Source organism: Callithrix jacchus, chromosome 3 (genome assembly GCF_049354715.1).
Source record: "Callithrix jacchus isolate 240 chromosome 3, calJac240_pri, whole genome shotgun sequence".
Classification (NCBI taxonomy): Eukaryota; Metazoa; Chordata; class Mammalia; order Primates; family Cebidae; genus Callithrix; species Callithrix jacchus.
Genome location: NC_133504.1, coordinates 155,707,641 through 155,729,218, shown reverse-complemented (window position 1 = coordinate 155,729,218; position 21,578 = coordinate 155,707,641). Strand labels below are relative to the sequence as shown.

At 45.1% G+C, this 21,578-nt stretch overlaps 1 protein-coding gene across 9 annotated transcripts in view; it reads left to right on the top strand.

Annotated features, from left to right (window-relative positions):
* The window catches only part of TBC1D1 (TBC1 domain family member 1), a 234,596-nt gene that overhangs the window by 190,551 nt on the left and 22,467 nt on the right, over nt 1-21,578 (top strand). For all 9 annotated transcript variants that reach the window (XM_035293897.3, XM_035293899.3, XM_035293898.3 and 6 more), the window contains 3 exons: nt 1,172-1,333; nt 7,458-7,616; nt 18,673-18,917. In XM_035293897.3, coding sequence (XP_035149788.1) covers nt 1,172-1,333; nt 7,458-7,616; nt 18,673-18,917 — 566 coding nt within the window. The remainder of the gene's footprint in view (nt 1-1,171; nt 1,334-7,457; nt 7,617-18,672; nt 18,918-21,578) is intronic.

The following is a 21,578-nucleotide window of genomic DNA, read 5'->3' as shown; positions in this document are numbered from 1 at the left end:
CTGTGTGAAGTTGGGTTGACTTCAGAGCAGGTTCCTCATGTGGCCTGCTGGGCTCTGTTAGGGTGGCCAGACGCGCTTGTAGCAGCCTTACTGCCAGGGGAACGTACGCTGGCATCGAGAGCCCAGTGCTACTGCCAGTTGCTGTTCAGCAAGGCTAGCCCCAAACCTGATTTGCTGCAAGGATTAGCTCAACTCTAGTGACATTTATTGTGTTTTCTCATCGCTCAAATCACAGGCCCACCCCCCCCCAAAAAAAAAACTAGGATTGACATTTTTAAAAAATGTAAACTCCAGAGATATAGGGAATTGTATAACAGGACCTTAGAAATGTATTCGTCAGAGCAAGAGGGGAAAGATGAAAGATGGTAGATGGAAAACATAACAGTTGAGAGGAAGGCAGCACTGGGCCTAGGATCACGCAACTTCCTTCTAGCTAGTAAATAACCATGGCCAAATCACCTCATCTTTCTGAGCTTCAGTTTCGGTGGCCATGAAATGAGAGATTAGGCCCAGGAATCAATGTAAATTGTTAATTTCACATTTCCCTTTATCGATACTATTCCCCCCCTGAGTTTGATAATTTGGTTATAATTCTTCATGCAGCGTTAGGTTGAGTAAGTTTTGGTGGGAAACCATAGCTATCTTCATATATTTGAGAGATGTCATTCGAAAGGGGGAGATTTATATAGTTGAGCTCCAAGAAGCAGAAATGGGATCAATGGTAGAAGCTACCAAACAGAGGTTTGGCACTAAATAAGAAAACTATCTTTGGAGTGCTTCTCCTAGTTCAGATGAAAAAATTCCATGCAGTTGTAACCATGCTATTCACTAGGAATTTTATTAATAACACATAGCTCCTGTCCTGGGGAGGCTTATGGTTTGATAGGGGTAAGATGGAAAGAATTGGGCAGATGTGGGTTTTATGTTAGCAGTAGAGCCAACAGGGTACATTGAGAGTGAGGGGGTAAGAGAAATCACATACTTCCTAGGTTTTTAGTGTTTTCCAAAACAAGGAAAATGGGTAGGGGCATGGGCAGTGACTTTAACTAGATCCACTAACCGGTTGTACTGCTCGACATCTCAGCAGGATAGCCAGTAGGCAGCCATGTTATGTAATGAAAGCTCCATGGCTGTAGCCTGGACTAATGCACTCTTGAATGGTCTATTCCAGCCTCCGAAAATGATTTGCTAAACAAGCGCCTGAAGCTCGATTATGAAGAAATTACTCCCTGTCTTAAAGAAGTAACTACAGTGTGGGAAAAGATGCTTAGCACTCCAGGAAGATCAAAAATTAAGTTTGACATGGAAAAAATGCACTTGGCTGTTGGGCAAGGTAAGCTTTATTGGGAATCACCTAGTCAGTCTCACCCCTCACTGGGGATTGGGGAGAAGTGTGGAATAAAAAAATTAAGTCTAACTTTAGTGGCCATCTCCCTTCTTTTCATCAGATCTTAATCTATTTCCAGATACCTTACTTAATAGATAGGAGTTTCACCACCTTTCATGATTCCTCTGAATTAAAATTCCCAGAAGACCAGGAAATAGGAAGAAGACAGAAAAACCCAAGGGCTTCATTGCCTATAAACTGGATAATGATTTTATGATATACTTGGAATTAAATTATAAACTAGAAACTAATCGTATGGCTTCTCTCTGGGTGCCCTAGGGAGACAGCATAGAGTGTGGAGCACAGACTTCAGACGTGTGGTTTTCGGTTTAAGTCCCAGCCCTGCTGCTTACTTTTGCAGTGTGATCTTAGACAAATGCCTCACCCTCTCTGAGCTGCAGTTTCCACAAGTGTAAGATGTGGGTGCTGACAGTGGATGTTATGAGGAGCACACAGCATGTGTCTGCCATACTGTAAGGCCTTAGAGAGCGGGCAGGATTCACTGTTTTCTCAGTGTGATCTGCCAGCCCAAACTGTTACTGGTCTAGGAAGAGATAAGTACAGAACTTGAGACTAAGCGTTTGGAAATGTTTCCGGCAATTTGACACAGTGATCCTAATAAAAAAAATGTGGATTTACATTTTGTCCATCCTTTTTTTTCATTTGTTTTTTTCCTAATTTATTTTTACTGTGTGGTATTAAAAAATCAGTCTGTAATGGATTGGAACTTTTTTTAAATGAAAAAAAAAATTGATGTTTCACAGATAGTTTGAGAAGCGCTGTTTTGGAGCTTACCTTAGTCATGATTAGTGTTCTAGTCAAACAATGATTTCTTTGAAAATGTATGTTAATGTCTTCTGGCAAGAGTAAAAGCCTGAGTCTGATCTGATTCTATGCTGCTGAGTTCCGGTTGAGCTAATCATGAATAACCAGGTGTTTTGAGTAAGGGTTGCAAACATGTACAGAATGGGTTTTTCCTGGCTTTATCAGTTGTACAGTGGAAAAACATTGCATGTGCATTTTTCATCTCTAGGAGCATTAATGGAACGAAGCCGTGTTTTCTAACTATAGTCTTTTAGGCATTTTTTACCCTTTTCTGAATTTTGACATCAATTTTAGTAATCATAGGTAGCTATTGTGTGTTATGCCTGTCTCCTTTCTAGGGATAGGCATACTTGGGCTTAGAGCAGTTGAGCAGTGGCTCAGGCCACAGAGCTGGGTTCACACCACCGTACTGCACTGTCTCCTGTAGAACAGGATCTCAAGGTGCTTTTCTCAGAACATGTATGCAGTGGTGAAGACTGAAATGCTATATCCACAGTGGCTTTCAGTGTGACTTTGGCAGGTACGCTCTTTCTGGGCTCCTGCCTCCTTGCTGATAGAAATGAGAGACTTGCACCAAGCCAAGGATCTTGGAGCTCTCTTCCAGTTCTGATATTCCTTGAACCTGGAGCTGTCGCTTAAGGTTTACCCTTACACCAAATGGCCCCAAATTGCCGTTTTGAAAAGGCAGAAAGCAGAGAAAAGAATGAGTCTGTTCTTCCCCCTTTCACCATTGCCTAGAAGATTGCCTTCAGGTGTCTTTGTTTCTGTGAAAGGCAAATTGCATGGGTCCGTGACAGCATTCCAAATATTTGAGCTTCTTAGAAGCCTGGCACCTGGATATTTGTTTTTCACTGGGCATGTTATACAGAGGCTAATAGAAATACTCTAGGAATCTGGACCCTGGGTAGTGAAAGTCAGGCATAGATGATTGAACGTTCTATATACTGGAGTGAGCTAAGGCTGACCTGGAATTTCCTTAGGTATTCCCTGACTTTGCAATGTCACTTTTTATGGCAGAAATTCTCTCTAACCATAAAGGGGGCTTTTGTCAATCAGGTGGTTTTAACACATTAAGATTTAACAACTCCAAACAAATGACAGGGTCTATTTAGTGGCTCAGAATAAAAATTTGAATCTAAAAATGTGAGACTAAATTAGAATCATATCTTTGACCTTTGAAGTAGAGGCTAACTCTGGCTCAGAGATCTTGAAAGAGAGGACAGTTGCATGGATTAAGAGGTCCTTCCTTGGCCAGGCGTGGTGGCTCAGGCCTGTAATCCCAGCACTTTAGGAGGCCAAGGCAGGCAGATCACAAGGTCAGGAGTTCAAGACCAGCCTGGCCAACATGGTGAATCACCGACTCCACTAAAAATACAGAAATTAACTGGGCATGGTGGCATGTGTCTGTAATTCCAGCTACTTGGGAGGCTGAGGCAGGAGAATTGGCTTGAACCAGGACCCAGGAGACAGAGGTTGCAGTGAGCCAAGATCACACCACTGCACTTCAGCCTGGGCTACAGAGTGAGACTCCATCTGAAAAAAAAAAAGGGGCCCTACCTCATAGTGATATAAAACACCCTGAAATGACAGAAATAAAGAAATTTATAAAATTTTCCCAGTTAAAATTAGATAAGGAGGCAGGATTAGGGTATCAATTTAGGAGAAGATAGCGTAATTATAGATAATTCAGTTTAGTTCAGGTCAAAATGATTTCTCTAAAGATACCTAGGTAGAACCTAGAATGTATTTTTTAGGAATGGGATTGCAGAGTGGCTGCCTGAGCTTCTGACAGTAAGGGCCAGAGGTAAACTCTGCTTGCCTTTGACCCAGCAATGCCAGTTATAGAAACGTACTATAGAAACGAATCAACCAAAAATGTACTGTAGTAAGAATGCTTATTGTGGCATTAATAGACAAAACAAAACAAAATACCCAACCATGTGACTATTCTATGTCATATTCCTCGAAAATGACGTTGTAAGTAGATCTGTATTTACTGATGTAAGTGATGTCTGAGATAAGTTGTTAAATGAAAAGAGCACAGCATGGTCTCCTGTGCAGCTGAGAGTTCTCTATGTGTGTACACGGAAAAACATCCCACGATGCAGGTGTCCGGGTCATAGGCAGGACTCCTGTCCTGGCAAAATTAACAGCCTTCCTCCTCTTCACTTCAAAAGCTTCCTGCTTTGGATGGTAAATACGTGTTCATTCTAATTTTGGGTGGGTTTTCACTTTCTTTATACCTTTTCATTTTCAGAGGTATTTTTCTTTTGCCCTCCTTTTAAACAGTGAGTATATATTACTTTTTTAGGTGAGGAAGAAGCAATTTACATGGGGGATGGAGGAATGGCCTCCTGCCCACCCAGACCCTGCCTGCAAGCCCTAGGCAGGCTCCACTGCCAGGTTTCTCTCTTGGATTAGGAGTGAAGGCAGCACCACGCTGGGGAAGGGTGTTCCAGGCCATTCTTAGCAAAAACATGGAGTCCGACCTGTATGATCCTGTGCTTTCAATCACAGAATCTTAGCTTATTCCTGAATACCACAATGTTGGGTACTGTCCAGTGACACAGCCAATATTTATTTCTTCAGAAAAATAAAGGTCTGATAAGACAATGGGAATGATTTAGTAACAGGAAATTGGACATTTCATAGCTTGGGAAAATTTTCCAGTTTGAAGAAAAGTATTTTGTGAAATAAAGCTCTACTGTAAATCACTTACCATGCTGACTGTTTTCCAGCCCACATTTACTTGTCATCAGGGTGTGAAGTATTTGTGGGGGTGTGTGTGTGTGTGTGTGTGTGTGTGTGTGTGTGTGTACCCAGGATATATCCATGAGCTGGAATAGCAGAGAGGGAGCCAAGAAATAGAATATAGTAGAAAGCAGATATCAGGGTGTGTTTCCTGTTGCTACTGTAACAAGTTACTACAAAAATGGTGACTGAAGCAACAGAAATTCTTCTCTCAGTGTTCTAGAAGCCGAAACTCCAAAACCATGGTGTCAGCCTGTCTGCACTTGGCCTCCTCCGGCTGCTGGTGGCCGCCAGCTTCCTAGACTTGTGGCCACGGCACTTCAGCCTCTGCCCTCTTGGTCACATCGATTCCCCTTCTCATCTCCTCCTCTGCATGTCTATTACAAGGATGCTTGTCCCTGGATATAGGCCCACCTGGATAATCCAGGTTGCTCTCCTCCTCTGCTCGCCCTGTGTTTCTCCTACAGGCCAACTTAAAAAGAAATATGTGAAAGGGAAAAAACAAAGTACTTACTACACAGTAAGTACTTCCAAGAGATGGCTCACTGAGGCTTTCTAAACAGTTTCTTGTGACTCTGTTAATAAAATGATTACTATTTGGTTCAAATCCACAGATGGTTGTTTTATCATTCATTGCAAGATAGAAAATATATCTTGCAATGAATGACCAAAAGATATTTTTTCTCTAGTTTCCATTTGAGTAGCAGCCTTGTTTGACATTTTCAACATGGAGGACACCAAGAGGAAATGGCAATCAGTGTCCCTGGGCTGTCACTCACCGGCCTAATGACCTGGGGCAAGAGACCTGTTCTCACTGCTTCTCTTTTCTTTACCATGAAGATAATTGTGTTTCCCTTAGAAAGTCATGAGGGTGATATGGACCAATATACATAACATGCATGGAATGGTGACGGTGCACAGTGGCCTCACAATCAGTGCTGTCTGCTGCTGCTACCTTGCCAGAAGCAGAAACTTTTCCCAAGGGTGACCAGAGACAGAAACTAGAGAAACCATCCCCTGGGCAGGCTCTGAGTGGCAGGGCAGGATACAAAGCGGTCACTTTTTTCCCTGGATGGAAAGAAAGATGAATTCCTAACTCAGAGGCTTCTTTCTCCAAAGAGATGAGAAAGACTTGGCATCTGATTCTTCACTCGTCTTTCTCTCCCCCTTCCCACCTTTTGGCCTTGTAATAGCTGAGGAATGAGCTAAAGAATTTTGGTGGAAAACTGTTGCCTTTTAAAATTAGGTTTGCCTTGAATAACATCCTTGACTTCAAGAGAACTTTTCTGAGTTTTAGACATTTTAATCACTGTGAGTATTCAAATCAATCACGTGTAAAGCATTAGGTGGAGGCTCGTGGACATTTTCTGTTTTTAGGCTTTGTTGGATGCTCGCGTCAGTGTCTATGCGGTCAGTTCTTGCCCAGCCTCTGGGTCCGTCTTGCAGCTTATCTTGCAGAAAGAAGCCTCGTCAGAATTCCAGAATCTCAGCTATGATCAGCTTACACCATCTCAGCTCAGAAACATTCAGTGGTTCCCTGGAGCTAGCAAACAAAGTGCAGGTCTCTTGCCCTCAGTTTTGCCTCTGACAGTAACCCTTCCAGCCTCCTGCTAGCTACTCTTTCCTATGCACCCTTGTGCCTGAGGCAAACTGAATCACTCTCGGTTCCCTCTCTCTGGTGGCTCTTCTCTCTTCCTTTTCCTTCATCTTTAAGGCTTGGGTTAAATGCAGGATTCTGTGGAAAATTGATTGCTCAGTTAGAAATAAGCTAACTTCTCCTTCATCTGAGCTCAACTTCCTTTTGATTCTCTCTTGTTTCTGAGATCCCGTCTTACAATACAGTTTTTCATACTTGGCCTTATTTCCCTAGAATGTCGTTCATTGACACCAGGGCTCAGGTCATATTCTTTATTCCTTGCAGAGTCTGACAGGGTGAGAACATGATAACACATTGGAGAAGTGAGAAGAAAGGAGGAAGGGGCCTGGGAAGTGAGGGGAGAATGGGGGAGTGGAAGTAAGGGAAGAAGGAAATAGGACAAGGTTTTAGTTGCCTCCCTTCTGTTCCTGTGCTGTTAATTAATATTGGAACTAGTGGCCAGGCACGGTGGCTCATTCTGTAATCTCAGGACTTTGGGAGGCTGAGGCAGGAGTATCGCTTGAGCCCAGGAGTTTAAGACAAGCCTGGTCAGCATAGTGAGATCCTGTCTATACAAAAATAAAAAAAACAGTTAGGTGTGGTGGTGGGCACCTGTAATTCCAGCTACTCAGAAAGTTGAGGTGGGAGGATCATTTGAGCCCAGGAGGTTGAAGCTGCAGTGAGCTGTGATTGTGCCACTGCACTCCAGCTTGGGTGACAGAGCCAGACTCTGTCTCAAGAAAAAAAAAAAAGGAACAAGAATTTGGATACATGGAACATGAAACACAGCTGATGTTTATTATTAAGTTGTATTCTATGGATAAATTATCTCGGTATCTTCTATTTCCCCTTTCAAAGGTGTGCCACGTCATCACCGAGGTGAAATCTGGAAATTTCTAGCTGAGCAATTCCACCTTAAACACCAGTTTCCCAGCAAACAGCAGCCAAAGGATGTGCCATACAAAGAACTCTTAAAGCAGCTGACTTCTCAGCAGCATGCAATTCTTATCGACCTTGGTAAGTCTATGCCATCGATTAGAGATGAAATGTAAGTTTCACTCACATGAAAAATCTGAAGAGACTGTCCAAGTTATTTAGTGACCTGCCTTTAGGTTTAGCAATCACAATTTACTACTGAGACTTTTAATTTAAAAAGCCCTAGGGTAATCATACATGTCGTCTTCAAGCATATAAAAATCTCCGTATTTTCACTGGGTAGCCTGTTAACTTGGCTTTGCATGAAGGGTGGGTGTTCATTAAGGCGGCAGCCATAACTGTGGTTCAGTCCAGTAACTCAAATACTGATAGGAGGTTTTTATAGTCAACTGAAGGAGCATGCTGGAAAACGTATAGATGTTCAGAACCAAGGCTTGGTTTAATTACAGGAGCCACTCCTTCATCTGCTTACAAACAGATTTCATCAGAAAAATTGTAGAAGGCAGTTTGTGTGTACGCCTTGCATGATTTTCTTTTGGAAACTGGGTGACACCTTGTCTCTTGAGTAGTTTTAAAAATATGAAGATGGGAACAGGGTACAACCCCCCCCCACCCCCCTGCACTGCCATATGTATGGGTTCTGAATTTGGGGACTCAACCACCAACCTCAGATGGAAAATATTTGGGAAGAAAAATCAAAGAAAAAATAATAAAATAGATTTTAAAATATAGTCACTATTCTCCAGAGGATTTACATTGTATTAGGTGTTATAGGTAATCTGTAGATGATTTAAAGCATACAGGAGGATGTGTATAGGTTATATGTAAACATGGCACCATCTTATAGAAGGGCCTTGAACACCACGAATTTTAATATCTGTGGGGACTCCTACAACCTGTCCACTGAGGATGCCACGGGATGACTGTATTGAATAGATTTGCCATTGCCACTGTGAAGAACTTGTTGAACTGGGTGTGATTATGATGCACAAAGGCCCCTCCTGCCTTGTCAGTGACCATGCACAGGGTCAGGTGGCAATGCATTCCCGTTTGCCTGCCGCCTGTCACCCAGGCTGCTGTCTGTACTGGTGGTGAGCTGGCTTGATGTGGCAGGAGTTCGGCCCTGCTGCTTTTAGAGCCTGTGGACCTGCTTCAGAATACCTGTTCTGCTTGCAGCCGCTACTGCTGAAGGCTGCATGGAGCACTCAGTGCTTTGGGGCCCTGCGGGGGCCCAGGTCTCTGAGTGTTTCTGCAGCCGCAACAGAGGGTGCAGTGTGACCACATCAGGCAGTATTAAGTCCTCTTCTCTCAAGTCACGTAGCTAGCCTTAAAGGTTAATTTCATAACCCTTAAGGTTATTCTTTAGCTTTAATGTCATCTCTGAGAAGCTGTCCCTGACTGTGGTCTCCTCTCCCACCTGAAGACTGGATGAGGTGTCCTGCTAAGCCCCCCATAACACCCCACACTCTCCCCAGGGTGCGCATCACATTTATCACCATCACTGTTATCTGCTTATTATCATCACTGCTGATGCCTCACTTCACCTCGGGCCAAATGTTGTATAAAGGACTTAAACTTTAATCCTTATACCACGATCAGGTAGATGTTGTTCTATTTCTCTTCATAGTTGAGAAAATAAAAACAGAGAGGTTAAGTAACTTGCTGAAAGTGACACAGCTAATTTGCCGCTAGGCAGTGTGACTTCAGAAGTGACACTTTTTTTCAACTTTTATTTTAGATTCCAGAAGTATGTGTGCAGGTTTCTTACAGAGGTGTATTGTGTGATGCAAGGATTGGAGTATGATTGGACTCATCACCCAGGAAGTGACCATAGGACCTAATAGGTAGTTTGTCACCCCCTGCCTCCCCCTCTAGGAGTCCCCGGTGTCTTTTGTTCTCATATTTATGTCCGTGTGTACCCAATGTTGAGCTCTCACTTAGAAGTGAGAACACGTGATTCTGCATTAGTTTGCTTAGGAGAATAGCCTCCAGCTGCATCCATCTTGCTGCAAAGGACATGAGTTTGCCCTTTTTTGTGGCTGCATAGTACTCTGTGGTGTATATGTATCACATTTTCTTTAGTTCACTGTGGATGGGCATGTGAGTTGATTCCATGTCTTTGCTGTTGTGAATAGTGCTGAGATGAATATGCGAGTACATGTGTCTTTTTGGTAGGAGAATTCATTTTGCTTTGAGTATTTATTCAGTCATGGGATTGCAGGGTCAAATGGTAATTCAGCATTTAGTGGAATTATACTTTTTACTCCACCTCCCCCAACTGTCCCTAGTATATGGCAGTGGCTTTTTATTGCCTTTCTCCCTAGTAGGATGCAGCCCTCTGCAGACTGGGCTGGGGCTGTTTTGCTGTTGTACCCTCGGCTCCTAGGACAGCGGCTATCACACAGCAGATGCTCAAAGAATCTCTTTGAGATTCGGCACTAGCACGGCCGACTATGGGCCCTCCCAGCAGTCCTGGGAAGGTGGCCAGCACCCTCTCTAAGAAATGAAGAAACTGAGGTCACGTGTTGACCATGGTCACAAAGTCAGCTGAGGGGTGGTGGCCGGACCTGAACCCACTGTCACTCTATGCTTCCCAGGGACCCTCTGAGCCCAGGAGCCCCGTGCTGCTGTGCAGTGGCAGGCCAATGTGAGTCTTGATGGAGCTGGGGCCCATGTGGCCCACTGACCCTGTGGAAGGCAGTTTTGTGAGTTGGCAGTAGCTGTGTTTGCAGTCGTGATGAGTAACAGGAAATGCCGTCGTGTTCCTATCATGTGAAACAAAGTGAGAAATAGGTTCAGGGTAGGAGGCTGAATGGGAGGGAGTGTAGCCAGCCCTACTCCCCACCCTCGCTCACAGGCTGGGAGGAGGAATGGAAAGGGTGTCTCCCCTGCTGGATCGGTTGCCCTCTTCTCTTCATTCCCCTGCAGTCTCCCCTCATTCTTCCACAGGCAGGACCAGCTCCTGCTTCGTGTTGCTCAGATGTTATCACTTTTCTGCCGAGGGAAAAGAGGAGGCCAGATCAGCATAAGGGCCTCGGTGTGGCTGGGCTCTCTCCTGGGGCACTGTGTGTGCCTGCGCCCCACCACGGCCTCTCCTGCAGAGCTGGGCGCCTTCCCTGAGCTGGCAGGAGGTCTATGGGAGCCCGGGGGTTAGCCTTTCTCATCCACTGACAGAGTTGGCTGCATTCAAGTCTTCTCACTGCGTCTCCCCGCCCTCTCCCTCTGCCGCCCCCATCCCTGACAGCGCTGGTCCCCTCTCTCTTCCCCACCCTTTCCCATCCTGGCCTCCAGTTTGGATGCCCTCCACATACTTCCTGAGGGCCTGAGAGGACCTTCACTTGAGACAATACATTTCCCAGGTCACTATATGTCTTTCTCCAGGCTTTTCCCCGGGATCCCTGGGGTCAGTCTCCTCTCCCCACTGGAACCGGGAAACTGGGGTTGGCCCAGACCTGGCAGTGGAGTCCCAGGTACCCTGGCTAACTCCGCCCAGGGAGGCCTCCCTCAGAAGCTCCTCCAGACTTCACCCGTTCCTTCCCCATCTCCTCTCACCCAAGGCCAAGTCAGTTGTTTAGGCTACACTACGGTTACCTCAAGGCCCAGTGAAGGTGTGTAGTATAGAGCAGAATCAGATCCAGATTTCAGTTTTTCTTAAAAAGTGACTTTCATATTCTGGCCAGAAGAACAGAATACTTGGTTGGATATATTTAGAGTTTCCGTGGGGTATTTTTTCCTGCCTCTTGCTATGCTTTCTCAAATTGGCTTTTAGTCTAAACAGGTTTTGGGGTTTTTTTTTGCAAGGTGTTTTCCTCCAAAGAGTAAGAATAATAGGCCTCATGGCTGGGTAGTGTTTTATAGTTTGTGGAATGTTTTCTCAGCCTTTGTCAGATCTCATCTTTACACACTCTGTGTGAAATTGGGCATATGCCATTATTTCCAACTTAGAGGAGATGAATGAGCCCTGGGAGCTTCAGTTCTCTGCCCACATTGCGGGTTACTCGGTGGCAGAAGCAGGTCTGGAAGCCGGGTCTCCTCAGTCTGCATGCCACATCCCTTCTAGGGTGCCATAATTCTGTGTTTCATGGCTCTGCCCACTCTGCTTTGGTGGAATCATGTTCCCTTGGAGTAGATCACACCAGCCAGAGGCAACTGCTCTGAGCCTAGCAGATGATACTCACATAGTCTTCTCGAAGTCTGGGGTCAGGAGCCTGCCCCATCCATCTGCATCCATTTGTCCGGCCCTCAGACAGTTAACACCATTTTCTTCTCTCTTCTCTGACTCTCCTGGAGTAGACAACATGGACTGCACAGCAGCCTGCCTTTTTTCTGGGGCTCCCGCTGTGGTCCTGGCCACACAGGGACTGCCAGTGACACTGGGAAACTCCCAGGGGACCCCTTCAGGCTTCACATCATCTGCTCCCTCCCCAGAATCCTGGCCTAGAACACTTTCCAGCCATCAGCTGCATTCTCCAGTGAGGCATGCAGCCCCTCCCAGGACCGAAGGGCTTCAGCCAAAAGAACACTTTAACAGGCCCAGAAACCCAGGAGCACTGTTAAGTCAGAAAGCTGAAACAAGAATGCACCTAATCTCCCCACGTCAATTACTGCTAGCGATTTGTTAATCTGCATATTATAGGTCCATAAGGGGGTGGCACAGTTTAAAATCCCTGCAGGGGATCATACCCTGCTATCCCAGATCTTCATCCAGGAAGGAATCTTCGGGACCATTAGGTTGTAGGGTTTTTCTTCTGCAGAGGAGTTAGAGGGTCAGTGTCAGATTGCTGGTTTGCTAGTACCACTGCCTGGAGAAAAGAGCAAAAGAAAGAAACTTGTTAGTCAACTGTTCAGAGGCACCATAAGACTGCCTGTCTTCGTGGATAGCCCTGTGTTTGTAGCAAGAGACCTCTGGCCTCCAGTAGCAGCTGCCACATAGTAAACAGAGCCGAGATATCAGGGGTCTTGCTGAAAATGCCGTCAGATGGGCTCTGAATAGAGTAAGGCAGGACGCTCTAAGATGGGATGGGGTTTCTCACAGCACCAAACAGGGACGACCTGCAAGATCTCTTGAGGGACGTGTGAAAAACACATTCCTGAGGTCACCATCCTCGACCGGCTGCTGATTGAGAATTTCTGATGCCTGGGATGTGCAGGTTTAACAAGCCCCCAGGTGATCCTGATAGGATTCCTGCCTGAAAATTGCTGGGTGAAGGCTCTTCACCCTCCAAGTGATAAAGAGGGGAAAGATTCATCCTGGAAGAACATCCCTCAGATGAGTGAAGTTTCAGGGGAACACTTAGTTTGTGGAGCACATTATGAAAATGAAGTTCTAGGTCATTTGGAAATGTGTCCGAATTGCACATCACCTTGTAGGCCTCTCTGGCATATTTCTCCACTTAGACACACAAGACACATCGAATGTCTTTTTAATATGAATAAAGGGTTTTATTTATACCCATTGTTGACCCTCTCCACTTAATAATCCGATTCTCATTTTGTGTATGAAGGTAGACTCTTTACAGAAAAATGTAAAGGACCCGCACTTCCCTGCTTTGTGGTAAATGGTAACATGCAGTTGAAAGAGGCAGACCTCGTATCCTGATGCATTTGTAGGAAGGATGGCGTAGTTTGACCAGGGCTCCCTCCAGTCGGCAGAAATTAGCCTTCCCTGAGCTGGCGTCTTCCCAGGCTTCTCCTGTGGGGTGTGTGGCCTTCTGTCCTGTCTTGTTGAGGCAGAGCTTCAATCTGAATCTGTTCACAAACTGTGAACAAATCCAACGAAAACAGTAAGCAGTCTTTTGCTCAGAATTCACATGCCTTGAGTTGGCAGCGAGGTGCAAGGGGCTGCTCCTGTTCTCAGGGGTGCTCTGCCCACAGGTCCGGTCCCCTGCGGCAGGTGCACATCCTTTGGGTGGGTGGTCTTTGTGGGATGCCACCAGCACTAGCCTAGTACTTTCCAAATGGTAGCTGGAGGGCTGCAGTGCTCAACACAGGATTACCCAAATATGGATTTTCCAGGAAATGCTTTTAATCCCACTCATTCACTCTCTACCCTCATAGCTGCCTCGCCCTCTTTACTTGGTGTTTAACCAGGAATGTGGGTGAGTGGTCCTGTTAGCCTAGAACAGCTGTTCCCAAACTTAGATGGCAGGATGCCTTTCACTTTTAAAATTATTGAGTAGCCCAAAGAGCTTTTGTTTCCATGGATAATTTCTATCAATATTTACCATATTAGCAATTAATTTAAACTGATATTAGTATGTATTTGATTTGTATTTAGTTTTGCATAGCTATATGCAAAAATAATTTTAATAAAAATTATTAAATGTTTTACAAAATAAAATTAGAAGAGTGACACTGTTTTTACATTTAAAAGAAAGTCTCTTTAATGTCTGATTTAGTAGAATCTGCTGAATTTTATTTGCTTCATTTAATCTGTTTTGCTTGTTATTTAAAGCATATAAAGTAAAAGCTGACCTTGCCCAGATCTATACCTGGAAAAGCCGGGGAGGACATAAAAGGCTCCCAGAGACCTCTAGAGGTCTTCAGACTGACCAAACACTGAGAACTATCGACCTGGAAGAATGTAAAACAGGAAAACAGTGTCTCCCCCAGTAGAATTTCATGTAAAACATGGGCTGTGTTACAAAGTCAAATGGGTGCAGCTGTCCTGCTTCTGCCGCTAGTCAGGAGCTGAAGGCCAGAGACTCGTGGCTGTTCCCCAGCCTGGTAGTGAACCCGGAGGCCTGTCTCACTGTGCGGTGGGACAGGAAACTGCATTTGGGACTCTCATAGAACACACTGGAAGATGTGTTTTAGCTTGGCTAGGTTCGTGCAGGACAGGTTTTCTGCATAAAGAAAATCAATGACAGTTTCTGAAATTGCACCCTGGAAGCCTTGACCAGTTTGGGTAATAACAAAAGATTTGAAAGTGTGGGGTGTACAGGTGTTTTGCTGAATCTAGGTAGTGGTGGTAATTATTATTTGGAATTCAATTCAGTTCTACCTGTTTGTGAGTTCCAAATTTTGTGAAAATTAGTTGCTGGGACATAACTTTCCTTTGCCTCTGGAAGGCTGTCAGAATGCAAGATTTCCTGGCTCATATGCAGTGTTATAGTTGATAGAGGAATGGTTTTGCAAGGTTGCTCCTGTACCTTAAATGTAACTTGTTTTGCATTTGTGCTACAGAACTGTCATAAGTGTGCCCTTTTGTCTTCTTGTTTGGAAACTGGGATTTTATAATGTGTGTGGTGTATCTGAAGATTATTACCCATTGTTGAACACCATTCATAGCAAACATTTGCATTAGGCATGGTACATGTACTCCCCATTCTGCAAACTATGGGTCCTGCCCCCCTCCCCTTTTTTTCTGAGACGGAGTCTCACTCTGTTGCCAGGCTGGAGTGCCATGGCGTGATCTCAACTCACTGCAACCTCTGTCTCCCAGGTTCAAGCAATTCTCCTGCCTCAGCCTCCTGAGTAGCTGGGACTACAGGCACGTGCCACCATACTCAGCTAATTTTTATATTTTTAGTAGAGACGGGGTTTCACCATGTTGCCCAGGATGGTCTTGATCTTTTGACCTTGTGATCCACCCACCTCAGCCTCCCAGAGTGCTGGGATTACAGGCGTGAGCCACCACATCCCGCCAGGTTCTGCTCATTTTTTTAAAAGAGGAAGCTAAGGTTCGGGGAAGCGAAGTATTCCATTCTGAGCTGCACGTGCCAGAGGCCATATTGTACTTACCTCAAATACCATTGAAATAAATGCACATCAGAGAGTTGTTCTTAGCAGAAGGTGCGCTACATGTAATGTTTTACTAGCAAAATGAATGATGTTCAAGCACTGTGGTTGATGAGAAAGGTGACCAGACCCTGGCACCAGCGACTCTGGAGCAGCACTTGAGGTCAGTGCCTGTCGGTCCTGGGTCCCCACACTTGATCTGTGTCACCTGAGTGTGGGTGGCCTGGCTCTGCTGTTCGATTGCCACAGTGCCCTCCTCTGGTTGAACCTTTCTCGAGAAGTGCTTGTTAGAGGCCTGAGTGCAGAGCGTGTGAGATGCCCTGTGTGGTTTCTGTCATGTGTCAGCTTGCTCATAAAGGTCATATGTTTGGCAGAATTTGGCCCAAGGTTTGCTTTCTCATAACGTACCACTCAATAGCAAGGCTGGAAGAGGGTGGCTCTAGCTATTTTTGGAAGCTGCTTAGGGGGCTGCCTCCCCTTAAATTGGTACATAATTTGTAGGGCCTATTGCAAGATAAAAATGGAGAACTCCTTGTTGAAAGATTATTAGGAATTTCAAGGCAGAAATAGCAAAGCATGAAGCCTTGTGTGAGGTCCTTGTAAACACAGAGCCAGTGACTGCGCAGAACACACACCCATGAAGCCAGCCCTGTCCCCACAATCTGACTGCCCTTTTTTTGTTGTTGTTGAAATGGAGTTTCACTCTTGTTGACCAGGCTGGAGTGCAGTAGTGTGATCTCGGTTCACCGCAACCTCTGTCTCCTAGGTTCAAGTGATTCTCCTGCCTCAGCCTCCCAAGTAGCTGGGATTACTAGCATGTGCCACCACGCCTGGCTAATTTTGTATTTTTTAGTAGTGATGCGGTTTCTCCCCATTGGCCAGACTGGTCTTGAACTCCCAACCTCAGGTGATCCGCCCACCTCAGCCTCCCAGAGTTCTAGAATTACAGGCGTGTGCTACCGTGCCTGGCCTCTGACCACTCTTAAGTGGCCAGTTAGCACAGGTCACTCCCCAGCCTGCCAGGCCTACCCTCTTAGGGATGTTTTGAGGCTTAAATACGAAATAGCCACTCTACAAGCAGGGTCAGTTAGCATGGGCTCTGGTTTCTGTGGGAGGTAGTTAGCTAACATGAGAGGGCATGTGATTAGCTAAAACGATAACACTGACAGATTAAATTCAAAATAACTGAACTTTCCCTGTGTTTCTCTATGCCACATGACTCCTGCATATTCTGCTACCGGCACCTATTTGATACTAGAGCGGGGGTGCATTTGGGATGGGATAGGAGCATCAGCAAAAATGCAGAGGTGGGGAAGCCCTCGATTTTCTTGGAAGCTGAGCCTGCAAGGGGAATGGAATGAAAGAGATTGTGGATATATTTGAGACTATGAGGAAATCCATACACTGGTGTTGCCAAGTACAGAAGCCACATGTGGCTGTTGAGCCCTTGAGATGCGGCTACTCCAAACTGAGATGTGCTATCAGTATAAAAAATACACTGGATTTCAAAGACCTGGCATGAAAAAAGAATATATAATGTCTTAGTATTTTTATGTTGATTAATGCTGAAGTGATAATATTTTGTATGTGTTGGATTAAACAAAATATCTAATTAAAATTAACTTCACCTGTTACTTTCTAAAGTAGCTGCTAGAAACTGTTAAATCCTGCATGGGGGTCACATTCCAGTTCAGTTCCACATGCTGCTACTAATTGCTTTACTTGCATACACAAAGACACACACACACACACACACACACACACACACACCCACACACCCACCAGAGGAGTCAGAGACCCAGGAGCCCCTGCTTCTAGTGCCTGGGCTAGGCCCCAGAGTAGAAGATAAAGCTGGGAAGGTGGGTGGGGAGGTGAGTGCACGGAGCTCCAGGTTAACAGAGTGAATTTGTTCTTTGAGCACTGGAGAGCTATTGATTGCTTCCTAGCAGCAAGGTGACTTGTGCAGGGTATATCTGGGGAAGATTTGTTGGGAAACAGGTAGAGGATGCAAGAAGTGAATACAGAATGAGAAATCAGGATGATAATTAGGAGACTGTTGCCTTCCTCTTGAATCAACTTCAGATAAACACGTCTGGACTGATTTATAAAGTCTTTCTCAGGAAGCCAAGGAAGAGCCCATGAATGTATATTCCTCTCTGTGCTGAGACCAATGATTGCAATGAACAATTAATATGTGGCCTAGGTGCACCTCTGACCGTGGCTGATCCAAGCAGGTTCACAATTCTCACCTGGGTCCAAGCTTGGCCCTGGCTGCAGCTGCCTGGCTCCAGACGTGTCTTCTCTTAATCGGTTCAAGTACTTCTCTGCTCCCTGGAAACAGGCACTCCCATCAGTCACGTTCCAGAGGAGGGGGAAGAGGAACTTGACAAGTATCAGCCACAAAAGCCTCCTGGACAAAAGAAGTCTTTTAAGCCATATTTGAATACCAGCTTTTTGTGAAAATAATCAGGATGTTGAGAGCTTTTTTTTTTTTAACTCTTTTTGGAAGGTAACTTTTGTGTAAAAGAAAACACCTGCTGCTCCTCAGGCTGTTGCAAAACACTGCCTATGGTCTGAAAGTGCAGAGATCTGCGTGTGGTGTGCAGCATTTGCAGGCATAATATGTGAGTCTGGGAAAAACAGATCCAGGGAGTGTTTGTAGCAAGGCGAGGCCTTTTAGTTGCATTTAGATGCTGCTGGGATCAGGGTGGGTGCCGGGTGCGGGGTGGAGAAGAAGAGCTGTGTGTTTTCCTCTTGAGCAAAGAGGTTTTATCCAGAGGATTAACAGTTTTCTTGAGATGGAGTTTTGCTTTTTGTTGCCCAGGCTGGAGTGCAGTGGTGCAATCTCAGCTCACTGCAACCTCCACCTCCCGTGTTCAAGTGATTCTCCTAACTCAGCCTCCCGAGTAGCTGGGATTACAGGTGTCTGCCACCATTCCCAGCTAATTTATTGTATCTTTAGTAGTGATGGGGTTTCGCCATGTTGGGCAGGATGGTCTCGAACTCCTGACCTCAGGTGATCCACTCGCCCCGGCCTCCCAAAGTGCTAGGATTACAGACATGAGCCACGGTGAGTAGTGCCCAGCCAACAGTTCTTTTTTTTTTTTAGTTTGAAGTTCAGTTATTTCCAAGACTGAAGGTAGTTCTAATTTCACCTGTACCTCCACCAAAAAATAAATACGTAAATAAACCATGAGTCATCGCTGATTTTTAATTGAAAATGTTATTCCAGGAACAACTGGTTGACTGTCTGCAGAGGAGGTGGCAAACACTGATTGATATTATGATCCAGTTTCTAAAGATTTTGCTGCTTAATCTGAAGCACATTGGATTTTTGCTTCAATAGGCTTTCTTTTTGGGTTTTTATTATTATGACTAATACGTATTCTTTTCACAGGGCGAACCTTTCCTACACACCCGTACTTCTCTGCCCAGCTTGGAGCAGGACAGCTGTCGCTTTACAACATTTTGAAGGCCTACTCACTTCTAGACCAGGAAGTAGGATATTGCCAAGGTCTCAGCTTTGTCGCAGGCATTTTGCTTCTTCATATGAGTGAAGAAGAGGCGTTTAAAATGCTCAAGTTTCTGATGTTTGACATGGGGCTGCGGAAGCAGTATCGGCCAGACATGATTATTTTACAGGTATAGAGCATTCCTTATGTCTTTAATACAACAAAATGCTAAGGATATTTCTTACCCCTCTCCAGGTATGCTGCAGAGCTCTTTCAGCATCAGGTAACAGTGTAATGTTGTAATGCTGATAAAGGACTCTGTGCTAGGTATTATTCCAAGCGTGTCATCTGCACTTCCCTCTGTAATCACATAATAGGAAGACACTGTTTATCAGCTCAATTTGTAGATGGGAAAACTGAGGCTCCAAAGATTACTAATTGGGCCCAGTCCCACAGCTAGCCAGTGTCAGAGCTGGAATGGAAACCCAGGCCCCTCTGACTCTAGGGCCTTTCCTTTTGCCCCTATCAACCATCAGATGATGTCACTCCTACCTCCCAGCCTCTGCATCTGCTCTTCCTCTGCCTCACCCCCACCCTCATCATCTCAGGTTCAGCTCAAATATCACATCCTGGGAGAGGCTCATCCTGCCCACCCTGATGCTGTGATCCCTGCTTCCAGCCAGGGCACACTGCATCACGTTATCCTGGCTCATTTTTTTTAACTGTATAATTTTTATTTTTAATGTCTAGAATGTGTAATATAAGGGCCAGAGCTGCCTCCTGGACTCAGTTTTATAAATTCTCCATTAGTTGGTGAGGACAATAGGGATAGTTTGCTTGTCCAATTTGGTTTCTGGGAAAGCTTCGTTCAGGTCCTCAATGGTCATCTGTTCAAATGGAATTCACTTCTTCATCTTCTCCATCTGTTTCTCGTATTCTGCAATCCTGGCCTTTGAGAGAGACACCCACTCAGCACAAGAATTCACATCTTTTTCTGCAGCATCCACCTGGGCACTATATTGATCCTCTGGTACAGGAAACTTCAGGGCATTCAGCTTCCTTCCAAAGTCATCCACCAAGCCGGCCTTGGCCACACTGGCCTTGTAGTAAGCCCAGTCGATAGGTGGTAGATTCTCAGGTAAAGCAGCCAGGATTTGAAGGAATTAGCAATGCCTTTTGGTTCTGGGGTATGATCTCCCCAAAAGCTATCCAGTCGGTGGTTTTTAGAGCAGGTTTTCGCCCAGCCATCTGGGATCCGTCACAGACCCCCATCCTGGCTCATTTCTTTTGTACAACACAGCCACTGCCAGAAATGATTTTCTTTGTTCCCACAATCATTTACCTGTTTATTTTCTGAGTTTTCATAGCTTGTGAACTTCAGGAGAGGGAGAGGATCTTACTGGTCTTGGTGCCAAGTCACTAGTTTTCGAAACAGTGCCTGGGTTGAAGTAGGCACCCCGTAAGTATTTGTTGAATGAACAATTCTGTCAGAGAAAACCAAACACAGCAGCATATTCCGATACCACGTGCTGCCCTTGCTGCCTTTCAGAGGGAAGACTCTGGATGCTGCTTCAGGAATATTCCTAATTGTTTCAAATGCTGCAGTACGTGTTGATATGTTCATTTACCAGTAAGATACTAGGCCTTCAGAGCCTTAGAAAGTATCCTGGGAGGGAGGAGGGGGTACATTAGAGCCAAGAACTGACTTTGAGAGCACCGCATTATGTGATTCAAAATCTTTCCTCTTGACCTGTGCACACGGACCACATGAACACAAATATCACAGAAGGAAGTCAGCTCATGCACTGAAAGATTTTGACCACATAACACTTTCCCCATGTACTCTGAGGGTCTTCCTACATTCCTGGTATTAACTTTAAGGACAACTGCCACCAGGCAGTGGAATGTTCAAGTTTTCTGTAATTTATGTAACACCCAACTCTTTTGGGGCCGGTGGCTTTGGTTGATTAGACTGTCTTCCATACTGGAGAGCCAGAGCTGGTGCTTATGGGATTATATTGTCTTTGCCTCTGAAAATGGTTGTTTTCTTTCTCTTAGTTTGGACAGCACATATCCAACTTGGTGCATCTCAGCAGGATTCTGACCCTCTGTAGGTCACTATTTCTTCTTGAGGCTCAGGCCATAAGACTGCTCAGATCTGGGCTGGCTCTCAGGCCTCTTTGAGGCCTGGAATGCTTGGTGGCACTACTAGGAACTGGTTTGAGCTTCCATGCCATTCTCTGAAGTTTGAGTTCCACTTTAGTTGGAGAAAGTTGTTTTTTTTTTTTTTCATAAGATGTACACTTGTCTTCTTGTTTCAACTTGCGAGGGATCTGGATATTCCATATGTTATACACCAAAAGAAATTATGCTTATCCTGCCTATTGACAAACCTATTGACAAGTAATTTCAGGGATCCAGAGGGAATTTCCTAAGTAAACAAGTATAGTGCACTTCTATGGAATCATAAGATGTCCCTAATTCAGTCTTAATAGAGAGACTGGCTTCTTATTCCTAATTCCTCCAGGCTTGAGTTTTTGTATTTGTAAGAGAATTTATGAAATGTTTGCACAAGACAGATGTTTCGATCTTCTTAACCAAGGCATACCAGGGAACAATGAAAAGGACGTGGTAGAAGTCCCAGCGTTAGCGTCCTGGGCCTACACCCAGCCAGTGCCTGGCAGCAGCGGGCACTCGGGAAGTACTTGTTGGAGGAATTGGTAGCTGAGGTCAATGGATCACAAGCCAGATAGAATGTTTAAAGTTCTAGTGAGTCTTCTCTTATGCCCACCCTCTAAGCAGTAGGCATAACTTTCTCGCTGTGGCAGATCCCTAATTCTCAGCCCCTGTG